At 39.3% G+C, this 18,479-nt stretch overlaps 1 protein-coding gene across 8 annotated transcripts in view; it reads left to right on the forward strand.

Annotated features, from left to right (window-relative positions):
• Positions 1 to 18,274, forward strand: part of Mtdh (metadherin) — a 58,669-nt gene extending 40,395 nt beyond the window's left edge. For all 8 annotated transcript variants that reach the window (XM_052161071.1, XM_052161075.1, XM_052161077.1 and 5 more), the window contains 5 exons: positions 6,142 to 6,266; positions 8,449 to 8,559; positions 10,932 to 11,072; positions 14,342 to 14,498; positions 15,376 to 18,274. In XM_052161071.1, the coding sequence (XP_052017031.1) occupies positions 6,142 to 6,266; positions 8,449 to 8,559; positions 10,932 to 11,072; positions 14,342 to 14,498; positions 15,376 to 15,446 (605 nt within the window). In that variant the 3' untranslated portion in view covers positions 15,447 to 18,274. The remainder of the gene's footprint in view (positions 1 to 6,141; positions 6,267 to 8,448; positions 8,560 to 10,931; positions 11,073 to 14,341; positions 14,499 to 15,375) is intronic.
• Positions 18,275 to 18,479: the final 205 nt, after the last annotated feature.

Genomic DNA, 18,479 nt, shown 5'->3' on the forward strand with positions numbered 1-18,479 from the left:
AGGAAGACTTTGACTTCCAGGCTAGCCTGATCTACTGAGTGAGTTCCAGAATAGCCAGGATACACTGAGAAACCCTGTCTTGAAAAACAAACAAGCAAAAAGACTTATTTTGCTGTATTGTGTTGATGCTTCTCACTTTGTTGCCCATTGGCATCAAATTCTCATCCCTTGAGTTCTGGAATTACAAGGGTGTACCATGATTCCCAACTAAGAATACTTGCTTGAAAAAGTTTAGTTTTGGTCCTGAGTTTAGAATAGAGTATATTGAACTATAAAATAGAATAAATAATTTATTCTGTGTAATTTGAATATTTTTGAGAAAACTTTATAAGTTATATCAAGGTGTATAAGGATACAAAAGCATGGGTTTTAAAGACAAAATAATCTATGCTGCTTTAGGAAAAAAATAACTCTTTCTACAATACAGAACTAGGGAGTAATTACAGGAGAGCATCAGTAAAGGATCTGGGCTGCTGAGAATTAATAAGAACACTGAACTAGCAGCCTCAGGTTTCCTGCTGGACATTTTTAACCTTACCCGTATGAAACTTTTAAATATGAAAAAGCATCATTGGCTGCTAAACCAATAGTTTGAAAAAGAAAAATTACATATAAAAGTGTGTTTGTAAGATTCTAGATACTTAAAGCAAGGTGTGGTCTGGCAAGATAGTTTAGTGGATAAGGGCACTTGCCTCTAAGCCTTACAACCTGAGGTTGAGCCTCAAAACCCACATGATAGCAAAGAACCAATTTCCACAAGTTGTCATCTCATTTCCACATACATAAACATGAATATACAAACAGTGAATTACTAAATAAACATTAATCTTATTGGGATTTGGTGGTCCTGGTGGGTCTAAAGAAGTGGGTCAGGGGCTAAGAGCACTTGCTGCTCATACAGGAGACTTGGTTTCAGCCCCAGCGCATGCATAATGGCTCACAACTCTCTGAAATCTAGCTCCATGGGATCTGATACCCTTTTCTGGCCTCCATGGGCATGGCACACGTGCATACACATAAAATAAAAACACAGAAAAATGTTGGGTAGTGGTAGTACACACCTTTAATCCATCATGCAGGAAGTAGAGGCAGGCGGACCTCTTAACATCGAGGCCAGCCTGTTGTATAGAGTGAGTTCCAAGACAGCCAGGGCTACACAGAGAAATCCTGTCTGACTAAAAAAATATAAAAATAAAAAAATAAAGTATATTTTTAGAAAGTTAACTGTGGAAGTAAATGAGTGAAATCCCAGTAATTGGGGGATAGAATCATTTGGAAGGAAAAGACAGATCAGGGATTCAAAATCTTTTCTTGATTACAATCAGTATCAAGTTGAAGACCAACCTGAACAAGATACTATTGTAAAAAAAAAAAAAAGTTTTATACTTAATATGTATCAATACCATGTTTATGTTTTCTATGGCATATTGACAGTCTTCTATGTCCATAGTTACTTTTTTTCCCCCTGGTTTTTCAAGACAGGGTTTCTCTGTATAGTCCTGGCTGTCCTGGAACTCATGCTGTAGACCAGACTGGCCTCAAATTTTTCATGTTTTTTTATTGGATATTTTCTTTATTTACATTTCAAATGTTATCCCCTTTCCCGGTTTCCACCCATCTCATCCTCCCTCCCTCTGCTTCTATGATGATGCTCCTCCACCCACCCCACTCCCACCTCCCCACCCTCAATTCCCCTGCTCTTGGGCACTTATCCAGCCTTCATAGGACCAAGGACCTCTCCTCCCATTGATGCCTGATAAGGCATTCTTCTGCTGCATATGCAGCTGGAGCCATGTGCACTCACTCCGTGGTTGATGGCTTAGTCCCTATGCTCTAAGATCAAGAAATGATAAATGGGGCCTCATAAAATTGCAAAGCTTCTGCAAAGCAAAGGACACTATCAATAGGACAAAATGGTAACCAAAAGATTGGGAAAAGATCTTTACCAATCCTACATCAGATAGAGGGCTAATATCCAATATATACAAAGAACTCAACAAGTTAGACTCCAGAGAATCAAATAACCCTATTAAAAAATGGGGTACAGAGCTAAACAACGAATTTTCAACTAAGGAATATTGAATGGCCAAATAATACCTGAAGAAATGGTCAACATCCTTAGTTATCAGGGGAAAACAAATCAAAACAACCCTGAGATTCCACCTCACACCAGTCAGAATGGCTAAGGTAAAAAACTTCAGCAGATACTAGCAAGGATGTGGAGAAAAAGGAACACTCCATTGCTGGTGGGATTGCAAGCTCGTACAACCACTCTGGAAGTCAGTCTGTAGGCTCCTCAGAAAAATGAACATAGTACTACTTGAGGACCCATCTATACCACTCTGGGCACATACAGAAGATGCTCCAACATGTAATAAAGACACGTACTCCACTATGTTCATAGCAGCCTTATTTACTTATTCCAGCCAGAAGCTGGAAAGAACCCAGATGTCCCTCAACAGAGGAGTGGATACAGAAAATGTGGCATATTTACACAATGGAGTACTACTCTGCTATTAAAAACAATGAATTCATGAAATTCTTAGGCAAATGGATAGAACTAGAAAATATCTAGTCTTTTGAGTAAGGTAGCCCAATGCACTCACTGATAAGTGGATATTAGCCCCAAAACTCAGAACACCCAAGATACAATTCACAGACAACATGAAGCTCAAGAAGAAGAAAGACCAAAGTGAGTGAGTGAGTGAGTGAGAGAGAGAGAGAGAGAGAGAGAGAGAGAGACAGAGAGAGAGAGAGAGAGAAGGAGGGAGGGGGAGGGAGGGAGGGAGGGAGGAAGGAAGGAAGGAAGGAAGGAAGGAAGGAAGGAAGGAAGGAAGGAAGGAAGGAAGGAAGGAAGGAAGGAAAAAGAAAAGGAAAGAAAGAAAGAAAGAAAGAAAGAAAGAAAGAAAGAAAGAAAGAAAGAAAGAAAGAAAGAAAGAAAGACCGACCAAAGTGTAGACAGGAGTATATGGAGATAAAGTATAGAGTATAGACTGAAGGAAAAGTCATTCAGAGACTGTCCCACCTGGGGATTCATCCCATATACAGTCATCAAACCCCGACACTATTGTGGGTGCCAAGAAATGACTTATTTTCAAGAAAACTGTTCAAGAAGTTCACTAGTGATAGAGATATAGCTCATTGCATAGCCTGCACAAAGCCCTGTGTTCAAACACTATCACCAGCAAAACAGACAAAAGCTACATAGTTTATTAACACATGAATCTTGAGTATAATTCATGGGAAAATCTCTAGGTAATATTTGGATTTGGGTTATTATACTGTTAAGTAGCTTTTGTTTGATCCCAGTTAATTAAAAAATTAATCTCTATTCAGTAAACAAAAATAGCATAGGATTTTATGTAGTCGCCACAGATTTATGCTTCTGTTAATGCTTTTACAGAAACTATATCAGAGAGTGAAGTTGTTTCCCAGACTTGAAAGCTATCTATACCTTTTGAAAAGTAATTCACTAAATATTAATCTAGATTTTTATTTCTTCCCACACACCCTATAGTATTCATTGAGGAAATGAGTCATATGTTAGTATGCTGCATATTTAGTTGATAGTTTCTTTTCTGGCAATGAGTCTTAGAGACAAGACTAATGGATAAAGTTTTTAGAGTTTTTCATTAATGAGATTTAAATCTTAAGATGAAGCTCAGAAAGTTGAAGTCTCCTAACAATATTAGTAACAAATGTTTTTTATAAAATGAGCAGCTCCAAAACATATATTGGATCTATTTGTACTTATAAAAACAACTCTGTTTCTATATTTAAAATATCAAATATATCAGACGTGGGATGTTACTATAATGGGCCAGGCCCTGGATTGAATCTCTAGCATTTAAAATAAAAAACAAGTGTATCTCATAGCAATTTCTCAGTAATCCATCAGTTTTAATTATAAATTCTTAATATGATCATTGACACTAAGAACAATAGCTGCCGTTTATTGAATGCTTATTATGTTGCTATGAACTAGTGCTTTAAGTATATTTTCCGTTTTCTTGTTAGTGTTCTATGAAGTTGATATAGAGCTCCTTAAGATTAAGAAACTTAGCTAGGGGCTATAGGGATGGCTCAGCAATTAAGAAGATAGGTTGTTCTTCTAAAGACCCAGGTTCAATTTCCAGCATTCACATGGCAGCTCACAACTATCTCTAACTCCAATTCTAGCAGATCTAGCATCTTCACATAGACACACATGGAAGCAAAACACCAGTGCACTTAAAAATAAGAAAATCAGAAGTGTAGGAGGACTAAACCAGGCTTGATGGTGCACTTGAGGCAGAGGTAGGCAGATAGCTGAGTTCTAGCACAGCTAGGGCTTCACAGAGAAACCCTGTCTTGGCAAGAAAGAATGAAGAAAAAGCAATGTTGTATCATACTACCTTATAAAGGGTTATTAATGAACATTTGTTTGACAATGAGGCCCATGTTCTTAACCTCTATATTAATACTCCAAACTACTGACTAAATATTCATCTGCTCATGATACATATAAATATTGATCTGGAAGAATAAATTGTCTTTTGGAGCACACTTCACACTTGCAATCACTTGTTGCACATTTTCTTGACTATGAGATCTGCTTATTTTTGGATTTCCCACCCTTCTATTTCCACAGTCTCCTGTGGTAAAAATGTGTCATTCTTTTCTTATGCTTACATATCTTCCACTGAGTAGTTAGACTGTTAGAAGCAAGTGAGAGTGGCTTCTGTACACATCTTATAACTCTTGGACTGACTTGACTCTGGTTCTACTACATAGTTAGAGCTTACTAAGGAACTTCTTCATGAGGAGATGAACTTGCAATCCTGAGAGGATATATTTACATATTAATATATAATATTTATATGTTATATTTATTTATAATATGTGTCTTCCTCACATAAGTTTGGGAACATACTGTGCAGAAAATTTTTTTTTTTTTGCTTGTTTGTTTTCCTGTGAGCATTCTCTCAGATCATTCTTTGGTTTTCTCAAATGTGTATTAAAGATTTTGTGAAGATCTGTTAGTATCTCTCCTATAAACAAAAAGTTTACCTGGGAAAATTAAAGTAGCAAAAAGTAACAGTAAGCATAAAAGAGGCAGATGTGCCTCCTTGTTGCTAAAATGTATGTCAAGTCATGTTTGGCCTTACCCCAGGAACAAATCAGTGGAACGGTTTAGAAATTCCAGAAGCAATAGAGTGCATACAAAAAAACTTTAGTATTTGGTATTAGTAGCATTTAAAAAATGATGGGAAATTGTTGAGCTCTGTACAGTTAAACGATGCTAGGAAGACTTATTGACCACTTGGAAGTAAAGTATAATCTCTGTCATCCTAAACAAAACTTGACTGTAAGTGGATACCATAAGAATGTATGCGGAAGTGAATGGTTTGCAGAGGAAGAGGGAAGAGTTAACTCTGGGAACCACTTAGCTTAAGAGAAACAAAGGCTTGTGCTCTGCTCCCCTCTAGCATTGACCAGTGATAGTTTCCTAAGTAAAATGGCTATGTCTCCAAAGTGAAAGACAGGAATTCTGAGTGCTAGGATAAACACATTTAAGACTAGGGTGATGAAAGCCTTACAAGTGACTTGGATGCTGTTAGAGTCATCAGATTAGAGGCAATTGAATCATCTGAAAATATTAGGAGGCTACAAGTCTTAGGAAAGGAAAGGACAGGACAGGAAAAAGAAAAAAGAAAAGAGCTTACATAGTCTGTCATGATTTGGTAACCTGAAGAGCCTGATCTTGAAAAGCTTACAAGGATAGGACAAGTGTATTATGAGGGTATATAATTTTGGTACTATTGTTAAATAAAGCTTAATTCTGTACCCTAAAAAATAGATTGGTTATAAAAATATGGCCAGGTTAAAAATAGAGGAAAAAGTAAAGATTTAGAAGACTGACAAAGGAGAGTAACATTAAAGTATGTCTTGTGGTGCATCTAAAAGTTCCACTGAATCTTGTGCTTAGCAACATTTGGACAAAGGTTACTATGTTTCCACTTTTTCCTACCTCTTAAAATATGCTCAGTGGAAAGAAGAATAGTTAAAGCTACAGCTTAATTCCATATAAAGATTTTCTAGGGTTTGGATTTTAGCTTCTGGCAGAATGACAAGTAACTAATTCAAATTATTATCTTTTAGATGGTTTGTCTTCTGCTGATCCTAGCTCAGACTGGAATGCACCAGCAGAGGAGTGGGGGAACTGGGCAGATGAAGATAGAGCTTCACTTCTAAAATCCCAGGAGCCAGTTTCTACTGAGCAAAGGGTAAGTGTAGGGTATTAAAAGGTATTTATTTGTTAAAGAGACTAAAGAGAATTCTAGGGCTCAGAGGCAAGAACTATTGAGTCTCGGGAAGGAGGCGGTACTGAATACTGAGTGGTTCGGCCTAAAGATTGTGTCTGTACTTACTTCCTTGTAATTTAGAGCATTTTCATTACAAATTTTGGAATCAGTGTTGAGGGTGTAGCTCTGTGGAAGAGCATGTGCTGAGCATGTACAAGGCCCTGAATTCAATTCTCAGTATCAAGAAGATTAAAAGAATCCTGGACTTAAAGCCATATTTTATAAAGTTTAGTAGTTAAGAGACTAGTATTAGGGTTTGGAGAGATGGCTCCAGGGTTAAGAATACTTCTCTTAGAGAGGACTGGATTTGATTCCCAACACCCACATGGTGGCCTACAACCATTTGTAACTCTAGTCCCAAGGTATCCAACAACTCAGATACTGCATCACTGCACAAACAGACAAAATACCCATCCATTCACATAAAATAAATAATTTTCTTTAAAAGAAGTATTAGCAAACAAGGTTCAGGGGAAAAGTAGATAGAACTGAGGGAGAGGCAACGAGTGGGTGACAGTGATGCACAGTATGAGGAGGGATGGAGGAGGCTGGTAGAGATTTTAGTGAAGAAGTGGCAGACTAACTACTGAAGAGCTGTAGAGTCAGCCTGTGTTCTGCAGGTAACTTTAGACAATATAAAAATGAAATTTGCTTGTACAAACAGATGTGGGAAGGGCTGAAGAGATGGCCATACAAGCACGAGGACCTGAGTTGAATGCCCAGAACTCATATGAAGCCACATCTGGTAGCACACACCTTTAATCCCTGTGGTCCTTCACCAGGATGGGAGGTGGAGACAAGAATCCCAGGAGGCACTGAGCCACCTGGGCTGGTGTACATAACATTAAATAATTAATAGATTCTGTCTTAAGAGGGAAGACAAGGACTCTTTGACCCCCATGTCATGGCACAAATGGGCATACAAACACAGATGTGCAAATATCTGTCTGTATACACACACAAGGAAGGAAAAACAGTAGGCCTCAAGATGGACTATAATTTGCCATCCACTTCATTAATATATATGTGCAAAGAAGAAAGTCAGGAATAAAGTTTGAGATGTAGAGAGTGGTGTGGATGTATGTGTACAGCTCAGCTACTCAGTGGTAGATCCCTGGGTTTGATCCTTAACACTGCAAAGAAAAGAAAAAGGGAATTAAAGCTAAATTCAACAAAGTATGAATAGACACTTGGAAATGCACTAATCAGTAAGCAAAAGGTGAGTGATATTGTATATTTCTATAAAATTTTATGCCTATATAAATCTCTAGAAAAAACCGAATGTACACAAAAATTCAAGGTAGTGGTCCTCTCTTGGGATCTAGAGTTTGAGATTTGGAGTGGTTTTGAGAGAGCCTCATCTAGCCCAAGCTGGCCTTAGAGTCCTGATCCTTGTGTGTCCATCCAGTGAGGTTTCTTCCAAGGTTTTGTTGATTCTTTGAGTTTCACATCATGCGCCCAAGTCCTACTCATCTCCCTGTCCCTCATATCTGCCCTCCACCTTTGCAGCCTCTCCCACAAAAGCAAAGTTAAAAAACAAAAAAAGGAATATAGAAAAGATCTTGTCTTGGAAGCATGCAGAACTGCCTCATTCATGAGCTCCAACAGTTCAAAGATGATGTAGACTTTGGGGTGGGCCAACTCAAAGCCCTCGAGCCGAGCCTGGGTGGTAGCTCAGATAGTCAGCCTACTTGCTCTCCCACATCCTCTCCTCCATTGGCACCACCAGGATGAGTGCTCCAGCTTTGCCTGGCTAGCCTACCATTGCAGGAGGCAGTGGCTGCTCTCTGACTCTCATCCACACCCGTGTTACCCAGGTGAGGAGCAGGAGAGCGTCACCCCAGGGCTCAGGGCTCAGGGCCCAGTCATGGTTGGGGGCAGCTCTACTGTACTGCCCGGGCAAGGGCAGAGTCCACTCTCCCAAGTGCTGAAGCTGCTAAGTGCCAAAGCCAGTGAGGTGTTAAAGTTTTGTTAATTGGCTTATTCTAATTTATATTTTTGAAGATAAAGAGCAAACATAGTGACTGCAATTATTTCACAATTGTTCTGAGAAATATAAACTTAACCAGTTGGTTTTGCTTCAGTATTTTATTTTTAACATCAGGTTTCAGATGATGATGATAAAGAAAAAGGAGAAGGATCTCTTCCAACTGGAAAATCGAAAAAGAAAAAAAAGAAAAAGAAGAAGCAAGGTGAAGATAATTCTCACACACAGGTATGTGACATACTTGAACAATGAGCATTCATTATGATGCACCCACTGTGGGTGGTATGGAAAGATGATGTATAAGCACTAGGAATAAGTAGAGATAAACGACAGCGTGTGAGCAATCTATAGAAATGTTTGAGTGTTTGGCATGTATGTATGTGTACCACATGAGTCCTAGTACCGACCTACAGAGGGCAGAAGAACCCATCAGATCCCCTGGAACTGAAGTTATGGATGGTTGTGAATGACAGTAATCCAATTCCAGTACAGAAGCAGCAAGTGATCCTGGTCACTGCCCTCTCCAGTGAGTTTTTAAAATATGAAAGTTGGACTTTTAAAATTTTAGACATGTTAGAGAATTGCTATATTATATTATAATAAAAATTGTATTACCCTAAAAACTGTATCAATGATTTACACCTTTAAAACAAAATCAGACATGTACTTTTTATTATGAAATGGTGAGATGGGAAAGGCAGAACAAGGTCACACATGACAAAACAAATTACAGAGCTACCTTTTTAGCCTCACCAGCAGGTAGATGGAACAGACCTGGGCCCACTTCCATTTTCCTCTCTACCTACCCTCTGATCCTCCTCTCCAGTGCTAACGTTCCCCAGAAACATCATACCTATTTCCTGCTTCCAAACCAGCCAATACTGCTTTTTGGCTCTTTGCATACTGTTAACTATGATCTTCCATATACTTCAGAAATAGTCCACCAAGATGGAGGCCTCCATCAGCCACCTGTCACTTTGAATCTATGGGCCTCTCTGAGCTACTGTGGGGTCAAGGATAATATTGCTCCATTGTTTTCCCACAAGCCACTTGATTGTGAAGTGCAAGTCTTTCAGTGTTTCCCGAACTTAAAAACCTAATATGATCTTCTAAGACAGTAGAAAGCCTTGGGAGATGAAGGGTAGGATTTTGGACTCCATGGTCCTGAAGAAACCTGGTCCATGTACTCTTCATGCCCTGAGCCCTGTCTGTATCCCTAACTCCTCCCTAGTTAGTCCCTGACTTCCTAGAGGACCATTTCTTTATAAATAAAATGGTCAAGTTCATCAAGAAAATAGGAAGTTGGGAGATGACTCATTTGCTGAAGAACCTGCTACACAAACACAAAAACTTGAGTTTGAATCTCTAGAACCCACAGAAAATACTGGAAATAGTGATTGATGTGTGCTTGTAATCATAATCTCAGCAAGGAAAGGCAGGGTGAGAGACAAGCAAATCCCTGAAACTGTGTCCAGCCAAGCTTACCAGATTGGTGAGTTTCAGGTTCAGTGAGCAACACTATCTCAGAAAAATTTAAAGGTGGCTGCCTGGATTTGGTAGTCTATACCTTTAATCTTAGTTCTGAGTCTGAGACCCTGTCTAGAGAAGGAAAAACAAAAAAACAAAATCCCACCTGCTGAACTTAAATTCACATCAGGATTTAGTTGCTTTTCAAACTCACTAATGTCATGTAGTCATAGAATAGCAGTATTAGAAGAAAATTTGTCATGGCATTTATTTGTGTGTGTGTGTGTGTGCGTGCACATGTGTTGGTCAGAGGCCAACTTCTGAGAAGGCAGTTCTCTCTGCTGTATGGGTCCTGGGGATCAGATTCAAGTTGTGGGCCTGGTAACAAGTGAGGACTCTCACTGCCCAGAAAGGAAAGTCTTGGGCAGTAGTTAAAATAGTCAGTAGAATATGACATTCACATGCATTGACATGCATGTCACATTCTATGTGTTCTTGTAAGTCTAGGATTATTTTGCTATACTTTAAAAATATAAACAATGAACATGGAATACATTAAAACTTAGATAGGGCCTTGGAAATTGCCTGTACAAACTTTTACAACTAAGGGAATAAAAGAACAAAGAAACCAAGACATTTGTCCCTGAAATTACATGGCTTGAGTCATATCATGACTAATTGAAGTTCTCTATGTACGCTTTATAATTTGTATATATAAATAAATATATTACTCCCTGAAGTCACTGAATGGAATGCTGTTTTTAAAGTCTTGTTTCCTTTTGTAAATTAAATGCTAAACTTATTCTCTTTGAGTTGGTCTCTTTTGATCACAAAGGTTCCCATTCTGGGATCTGTTTTAGTATAGATAAGAAGACAAGATTTGAGACAGGGTTTCATTCTATAGCTCAAGCTGGCCTTGAACTTGTAGTAGCCTTCCTGCCTTGACTTCCCAGATACCAAGATTACAGCCATAGGCTCACTATACCTGGCTAGAACACCTTTTTAAGTGAATATACCTTAGGGTGTGTTCAGGACAATAAATAAAATGGATTTTAATCAATAAAGAATGATTGTTAGAATCAATTGTTATAGTCATCAAGAAGTTTAATATAATAAATAGCTTTCTTCTGCAGGACGCAGAAGACCTGGAGAAGGACACTAGAGAAGAGCTTCCAGTGAATGCCTCGAAAGCCTGTCCAAAACAGGAGAAAGCTTGTTCCCTGAAGACCATGAGCACTAGTGGTCCAGTTGAAGTACTCATCAACAATAGCCAGGTAACTTTTAAAGAAGAATAAAATTGTGTTGCCTTAATAATTATACAATAATCAATATTTTATTAAAATACTATGCCAAACACATGAAATGAAGTGGCCACAAAGAAAACCTGAAGAGAAATGTAGAACAAGCCAGGCATGATGCACACCCTTAATCCCAGCACTCAGAAGGTAGAGAGGCTGGTGGATCTTTTGAGTTTCAAGGGAAGCCTGCCTGGTCTACAGAGCAAGTTTCAGGTACTACCTGAAGTTTCAAGCACCCACTGCCCATAGTGAAACAGATTCCCCCAGTGCTAAAGGGAATTGTCATATCATGCTTTCTTCTAAAGAACAGAAGACCAACGAGAAGGTGCTTTTACCAGCCACATTAGCCTAAAATGTACATCTTCAGTTTAAAATTTTGATAAATTTTTAAGGTTTTTTAATTATTTTGCTTCACTTTGTTTTAATTTTCTTTTGGTTTGGTTTTGCTTTGTTGTTATTCTTTGAGACAAGGTTTCATATAGCTCTGGCTGACCTTATACTCACTATCTAGCCAAAGCTGGCATAAAATCCTTAACTTGGGATTTTAGGCATGTGACAAATTTTTGTACCTGACAGTGACTAATTTTTTTAATCATATGCCTTCTATGGAAATATTGATGAGTGAGAAGAGATGAATTTATGAAAGGTGACATGAAATAAAAACATGGTTTCTAATTAGGTAACCTGCATGTGGTAGTTTGAGTAAGCCCTCCCCCACCCCCACCCCCCACCCCTAGGCTCATAGATTTGAATGTCTTAGTCATAGGAGAGTAAAACTCCTTGAAGGATTAGAAGGATTAAGAGGTGTGGCTTTGCCTTCAGTGGTGGCACATGCCTGTAATCCCAGCACTCTGGGAGGCAGAGACAGGCGGATTTCTGAGTTCCAGGACAGCCAGGGCTATATAGAGAAACCCTTTCTCAAAAAATCCAAAAAACCAAAAAAAAAAAAAAAAAAAAGAGGTGTGGCTTTGTTAGAGGAAGTGTGTCTTTAGGGATAGGCTTTGAGGTTTCAAATGCCATGCTAAATCTAGTTTGTCCCGGAATGTAGGTCCGGATGTAGGTCTCAGCCGCTGCACTGGTGCCGTCCTTGCCACAGTGCCCACCATACGGCCTAACTCTGAAGCTGTAAGCACGCCCCCAGTCACTCAGAGTTGCCTTGGTTATGATGTCTCTAAACAACAGCAGGATACACTGAGCCTTACTAAAGTAAGGGGCTAAAAAGTTGGCTCAGTGGTTTTGCTTTTGCAGACCAGTTTGGTTCCCAGCACCCACGTGGTGGCTTACAACTGTGTATAACTTCATTTGGGCACCAAGCACATGAAACACATGCATATTTGTAGGCAAAACACACATAATAAATCTTAAAGATTTAAATAAAATAACATTCTACTGAATTGCCTGACTCACATATTCAGAAATTATTTTTGAGGATTATGAGCCACCTACTGTTTGAGGTTTGAGATTACAGCAGTGGACCAGCCATAACATCTCTGAGGAAACCTTTACTGTTAGTAAACTGGCTTTGACAAACTGTGCTTCTAAAAGAAGGACCGTGGCAGTGTTGTTCTAAAACAGTAGCAGTCATACTTCACACAGAGATTTGATGCATTTAAACCCCTAAAAGTATTCTGAGGTAAAAGGATATAATCTCAGTATACATAAAGGTGATTATTATTGCAAAGAATAGTCTTGACATTCTAGTGTTTTAAGTAAATTGTGCTTGAGGCCATCTTATAAAAATGCAATGGAGCCTTTCTATGACTTGATATAAGTGAGAAAATAGAGGGGAAAGAAGACGAGAAGTGATAATAAAGCTGTGGATATGAGGTGATACACGGGAGACCATGAACGTAGATCCAACACCTCAATGGAAGGAAGGAGTGCTGGGCTCACATCACTGTCTTGTGTCCGTGGAGCCAGGAAGGAGTAGGAGCAAGAGAAACGCAACTTCCCCTTGTTGCGTCCTGAGTGACGGTAGAGGTGAGGCTGTCCAGTGAGAAGATCCACTCATCTCTAAGCCTCCAGGGACTCCAAATACGCATTCTTCATACTGCCCTGACTAGTCACTACCCTAGACTCTTTATTTTCATTATTAGACGCCATATCTGACGGTGTAGACAGGTGAATTCAGTCAGTAGGACCATTCCCAGTCTATGGTGGGACACACAAGCTGCTGCTGCTGCTGCTGCTGCTGCTGCTGCTGCTGCTGCTGCTGCTGCTGCTGCTGCTGCTGCTGCTGCTGCTGCTGCTGTTTGTAATAGCCCTGGTTGTGGAGGGTAGGATGTATCAGCAAGAAGGATGTCCTGAGCTCAGATACAGCCTAGTCTGTCAGCCTCTAAAGAAAAAGAAAAAGAGAAAAAAACCTAAATAGAAAAATATTTTTGTCTTTAAACAGTTTTCATGAATTCAAAGCTGATAGACATTGATTAATAGACTTTTCTGATAAATCAAGAAAATGAAACTTGATTTTATAGTTTCTTAAGTTTTCTATAGTTTCTTTAAGTTTTATAGTAACTTAACTAACTGGCTAGCCCACTATGGAATGTGTGCCCTTATTCATTCTGCCAGGTAGCCCAAATTGGTAAAGATTAGTTTTTAAAAAAGCTTCCCCCTCGAAATTAGATTTTCATAATTTTAACCTATATGTTTAAGCATTGGCTGTCCTGGACCTCCATCTGTAGACCAGGCTGGCCTAGGACTCAGATTCCCCACCTCTGCCCTTGGGTTATTGGGAGTAAAGGTGTGCGCCCCCCCCCCCCCACCTCCACCACCACCTCCTCCACCTCCACCTCCACCTCCACCTCCACCTCACCTCCACCTCCACCACCACCTCCACCTCCACCTCCACCACCTCCACCTCCACAGCCACCTCCACAGCCACCTCCACAGCCACCTCCACAGCCACCTCCACCTCCACCTCCACCTCCACCACCTCCACCTCCACCTCCACCTCCACCACCTCCACCTCCACCTCCACCACCACCTCCACCTCCACCTCCACCGCCACCTCCTCCACCACCTCCACCTGGCGGTGCTTATTGTTTTATCTCACGCTGTGTTCATAGATGCTGTAGATGATGTTTTGTTTAGTTGTGCCTCCAGAGGGCAGAAACGAATTACACTGCTACATATAAACTAATTAGAAGCCGTTTTAATTTTGCTTGCTGCTACTCTCTGGATATTGCTCTACTACATCATATTATATGAAATTTACAAAATCCTGAGACAGTTTTATTCCGAAATAGCCTATCAAGACTCTTCCACCTGCTATATCTGCCGAGCCATCCGTTACCTTATCAAAAGGTGACTCTGACAAGAGCTCTTCCCAAGTGCCACCAATGTTACAAGACACAGACAAGCCCAAGTCAAATGCTAAGCAAAACAGTGTGCCTCCCTCACAAAGTAAGTGCTTTGTTTTGCATTTTCTTAGCTGTCTGGTGGGATAGTAGAACAGAACTGCCTTGTAAAAATGTGGTTCCTTGAAACATCACGGGCTTGAGTTGTGAGGGCCAAGCTACTAGGCTAATGCAGGCAGCAGGGACGATGAGAGCCCACTTAGGGCAGGCCTGCTCCCTGGGCTCTTTGCCCTTTAACCTGCATGTGCCCCTGGGGCTTTGTGTGGTTCCTTTTCCTCCTTCAGCAGCTGTCTATACCAAGGAACCAGCTTAAGCAGCAGAATGGTGTCCCCTCTCCAAAAGAGAGAGGAGGAGAAAAAGGACCTCAGAGTCTGTAGTTCAGTATCCGCAGTTCACGGTTAATAGCCTGCGTGGGAAAAGAAGGGAGGCAGAGAATAGCTAACTTGAAAATATCCAAGGCATTCCAACAATAAAATGTGAACATTAGTAAAGTTTTTTTCATCGTTGTTACTTTTTGGGTTGGTGGGGGGTTGTTTTATGTTTCATTACTTCATTTTGTTGTTTTGAGACAGGGTCTCTCTTTGTAGTCTTGTCTGTCCTGGAACTTGCCTGCTGAGTGGGGATTAAAGGCATGCACCACCACTACCTGTCACCGTAGTTGTTACTTTTTTTACTGCCTTAACCTCCTGTAGTGTATAGAATATGCAGCAGTTTCTTGAAAGAGATTCATTTTTATAAGAATTTTCATGTAGCTATTGCAATTGTGGTTAAAAAAGAAAAAAGGAACATTTTCTGCTTGAAACTTGATTTAAGTGACGCATAGTCTTGTCACCATTATCAGGCACTGTGTGATCTGTTGATATGTACTGATTATTCTCCTTACATTTTTCTCTCTCCTTCTCCTTCCCTTTTTCCCCCTTTAGCCAAGTCTGAAACTAACTGGGAATCTCCAAAACAAATAAAAAAGAAGAAAAAGGCCAGACGGGAAACGTGAATTTTTTTTTTCCTGACTTGGACATGTGTTTACAAACACTGTCTTGAAGATTATGCTGTTTATGCAATAATTTGTGAACATGTACAGAGTTTTATATAAATTTAAACCAATTTTTAAAACAAAACTGAACACAACCACCATAAAATGGAATCAAAGGAAAGTTAATTTATGAAATTAAGAGGTCGACAGAATACACACTAGAGTGCTGGAGGACACTTGGGAGGGCCTTTTCAACTGAACGAGAATGATCGTAATTTAAGAATATTTCCTGGTTTAACAGCAGTTCCCTGTTTACAACAGATTGTGTCCTGTCTCATCTGCATCTGAGGAATGATGGATTCTGATTAGAGAGAAGGCTGCCTAGAAGCCAGTAGGCTAGTCCTTGGATCTTACGCATGACCTTAGACCATTCGGATCTGTTTAGGCTTAAATCAAAGTGCTTTGATCAAATGCATAATCTGCCATATCTTATGTATTTGTTGTAGCAATTTGTATTAAAAGAATCACAAGTGCAAATAAAAAGTCATTTATCATTTATTTAACTAAACTGTCTTGGTTTAGTTTACAGTTCTTTAAAAGTTCTAAATTAAAACATTGAAAAATGCAATTGACAGACACTTGTATGACTTACAAAGTTATTTTTGATAGTCTTACATTACTTGAATTATTCAAAGTAACAGTATATTTTAAATTAAGAAAGGTAAATATATTATTTGATACATTAAGACTGAGACTAACAATGCTCTTGTTTATGATTTGAAAACTTTTCAGGCAAAATCCAACTTAATATTTTTCTTTTCCCTAGCAATATTCCAGTGTCAACTCTTAGTTGCTAGTAATTTTTTTACCTTAAAAATGAAGTAATTCACAACTTTTGAGCATATGACGGAGAATGGAAGAGTAGTCAGACAGCTTTAACTGACATTGTGGAGACCTCCGGTTATCAGGAATACATTTTTTTACTGCCTTAACCTCCTGTAGTGTGTAGAATATGCATCAATTTCTTGAAGGGGATTCATGTTTTTATAAGAATTTTCATGTAACTATTGCATTTGTGCTTAAAAAAGAAAAAAAAATGTTTTCTGCTTGAAACTGTGTTGATTTAAATGACGTATGATCTGTCACCATTTTCAGGCACTGTGTGATCCCTAGGAAAGTGGCAGGCTTCTCTGTAACTGTTCATAGTGCATGCTTGGCCATGTACACTGTAAATAGCCTTTACCAAACATATTTGACAAGGACCATAATTAACATCACTTTAGTGAATTGTGATTCTTAAAAAAGCCATGATTTATTGATTTGAGCGGCTTGTTTTCATGTGGCGCCAGGAATGAACCTTTTTAAAAGCTGTAACCAATGGTACTGGTCTATCCATTAAATAAATACTGTCCTTAAACTAGTTTAATAGTGTTGTCAACTAGGAAGGCTACAGGATGTAAAATGGTTTTCATTCTGTTGAAGACTGGCCTTATTAATGGACAGCTTTCCTCAGAAGCGATTAATAACTTTTTATTGGGTGTTAACATCTCTTTCAGGAACATGGCAGTATGTTTACATGTCGTCAGAAGTTTTGTTTGATTGAATGGGATTTCTAAATTAACTTACTTGTTTAAATAAATTCAGAAATGGATAGCATTGTTTTTATTTGCTTCACTATTGGGGTGGATAATAGCTGATGTGCCACGAATGGAGCCTTCAGGTGGCTGGTGTGAGCTTCATGTTCCCTCAGGGGATGCCACGATACGGCTCAAGGAGAAGGTCATGGGAGTCTGTAGTTATACAGTGTGCCAAAAGGTCAGTGCTCACAAATTAATTGAACTCTCTCAACTCTACCTCACTGTTCCTTTTCCTTATAATTCTCTGGGCTAAGTCAATAAGAAACTTTATTTTTCAGTTCAGTGTCTCCCAGTGCAATCACTTGTAGAAGGTGGTACCTACACCAGGTAGCAAGAATACCATCTTTTTGAAGAGAAATGTATTATGGGGAGTGGAAGCACAGCGATACACTGGGTGGGTCAGTGTGGAAGTGGCCTCTGTGCCTTCCTTCTCTCTGGCTTGTGAGCCAGGCCTTTTTGTTTTTTTGTTTGCTTGGGTAGAAGGAGGCAGATATGGGTCAAAAATCAGTTGTCTGTGTAAAGTTGTTACTCTTGCCTCTTTGTGTGGCACGGCAGCGATTTCTTGTCACTGAACAGAGGAATTGGTTTCTGTCATCAACTCTGAAATGTATGTGACGGTGACTAGACAGTGGCAATACAGAAAGCCTGCCGTGCCGGCTGGAATGAGAGCCCTGATGCCTGCCTGTTTCCCTAAAATAGGCTCTCTGAAAGCCTTTGTTGTGGAGCAGGGCGTGGGCGTGTCACCGTTCTCCAACTGCAGTGTCCCTTTCTTATACCATAAATTGAGAAATAAAACAGTTGAGAGAGTCCAAAATGAATGTTGAAATAAAATATCTTTAATGTAATTTACCATGTTTAATTTGTGCATGCATTTTATTGGGGATGGGAGGTTGGAATAATTTATCCAAATCTAATGTTATTATTTCATAGGCTAATCCAGTTTGTATTTGAGTTAAAGATCCCAGAGGGTAGTAATTAATTGCAGAGTTTAGTTTTTCTTAATTAAAAGCAGTCCTTTATTAATATAGTGTGAAATATCAAAAATTAGGATTTACGTTTAAGGTCTAATGGCTATTTTAAAAGTGTTTCTGTAAACTCATTGCACAAACTGGAATTGGAATTGCTATCAAAAGACTTGGGAAATGAAAATATGTCATGTGTAAGATGCACTGAGTGTTGTAAATAAAACAGACCATTTTTGTTTTGTTTAAATTGTTTGTTACATTCTCTGTGGGAAGGGACTTTGTCCTTTTATTGTGGTCTACTAAGAACACACCTTTGGTTCATGGGTTTTATTTTACCTTCCTTACCCATTTCTGGCTTTGCCACCAACAAACCAAATATTTGAAGTTAACCTCTGAGAATGAGTGTGTGCAGCTGGGCATAGTTATCCGTTCCTTTAATCCTAGCACTCAGT

This window comes from Apodemus sylvaticus, chromosome 17 (assembly GCF_947179515.1).
Source record: "Apodemus sylvaticus chromosome 17, mApoSyl1.1, whole genome shotgun sequence".
NCBI classification, from domain to species: Eukaryota; Metazoa; Chordata; class Mammalia; order Rodentia; family Muridae; genus Apodemus; species Apodemus sylvaticus.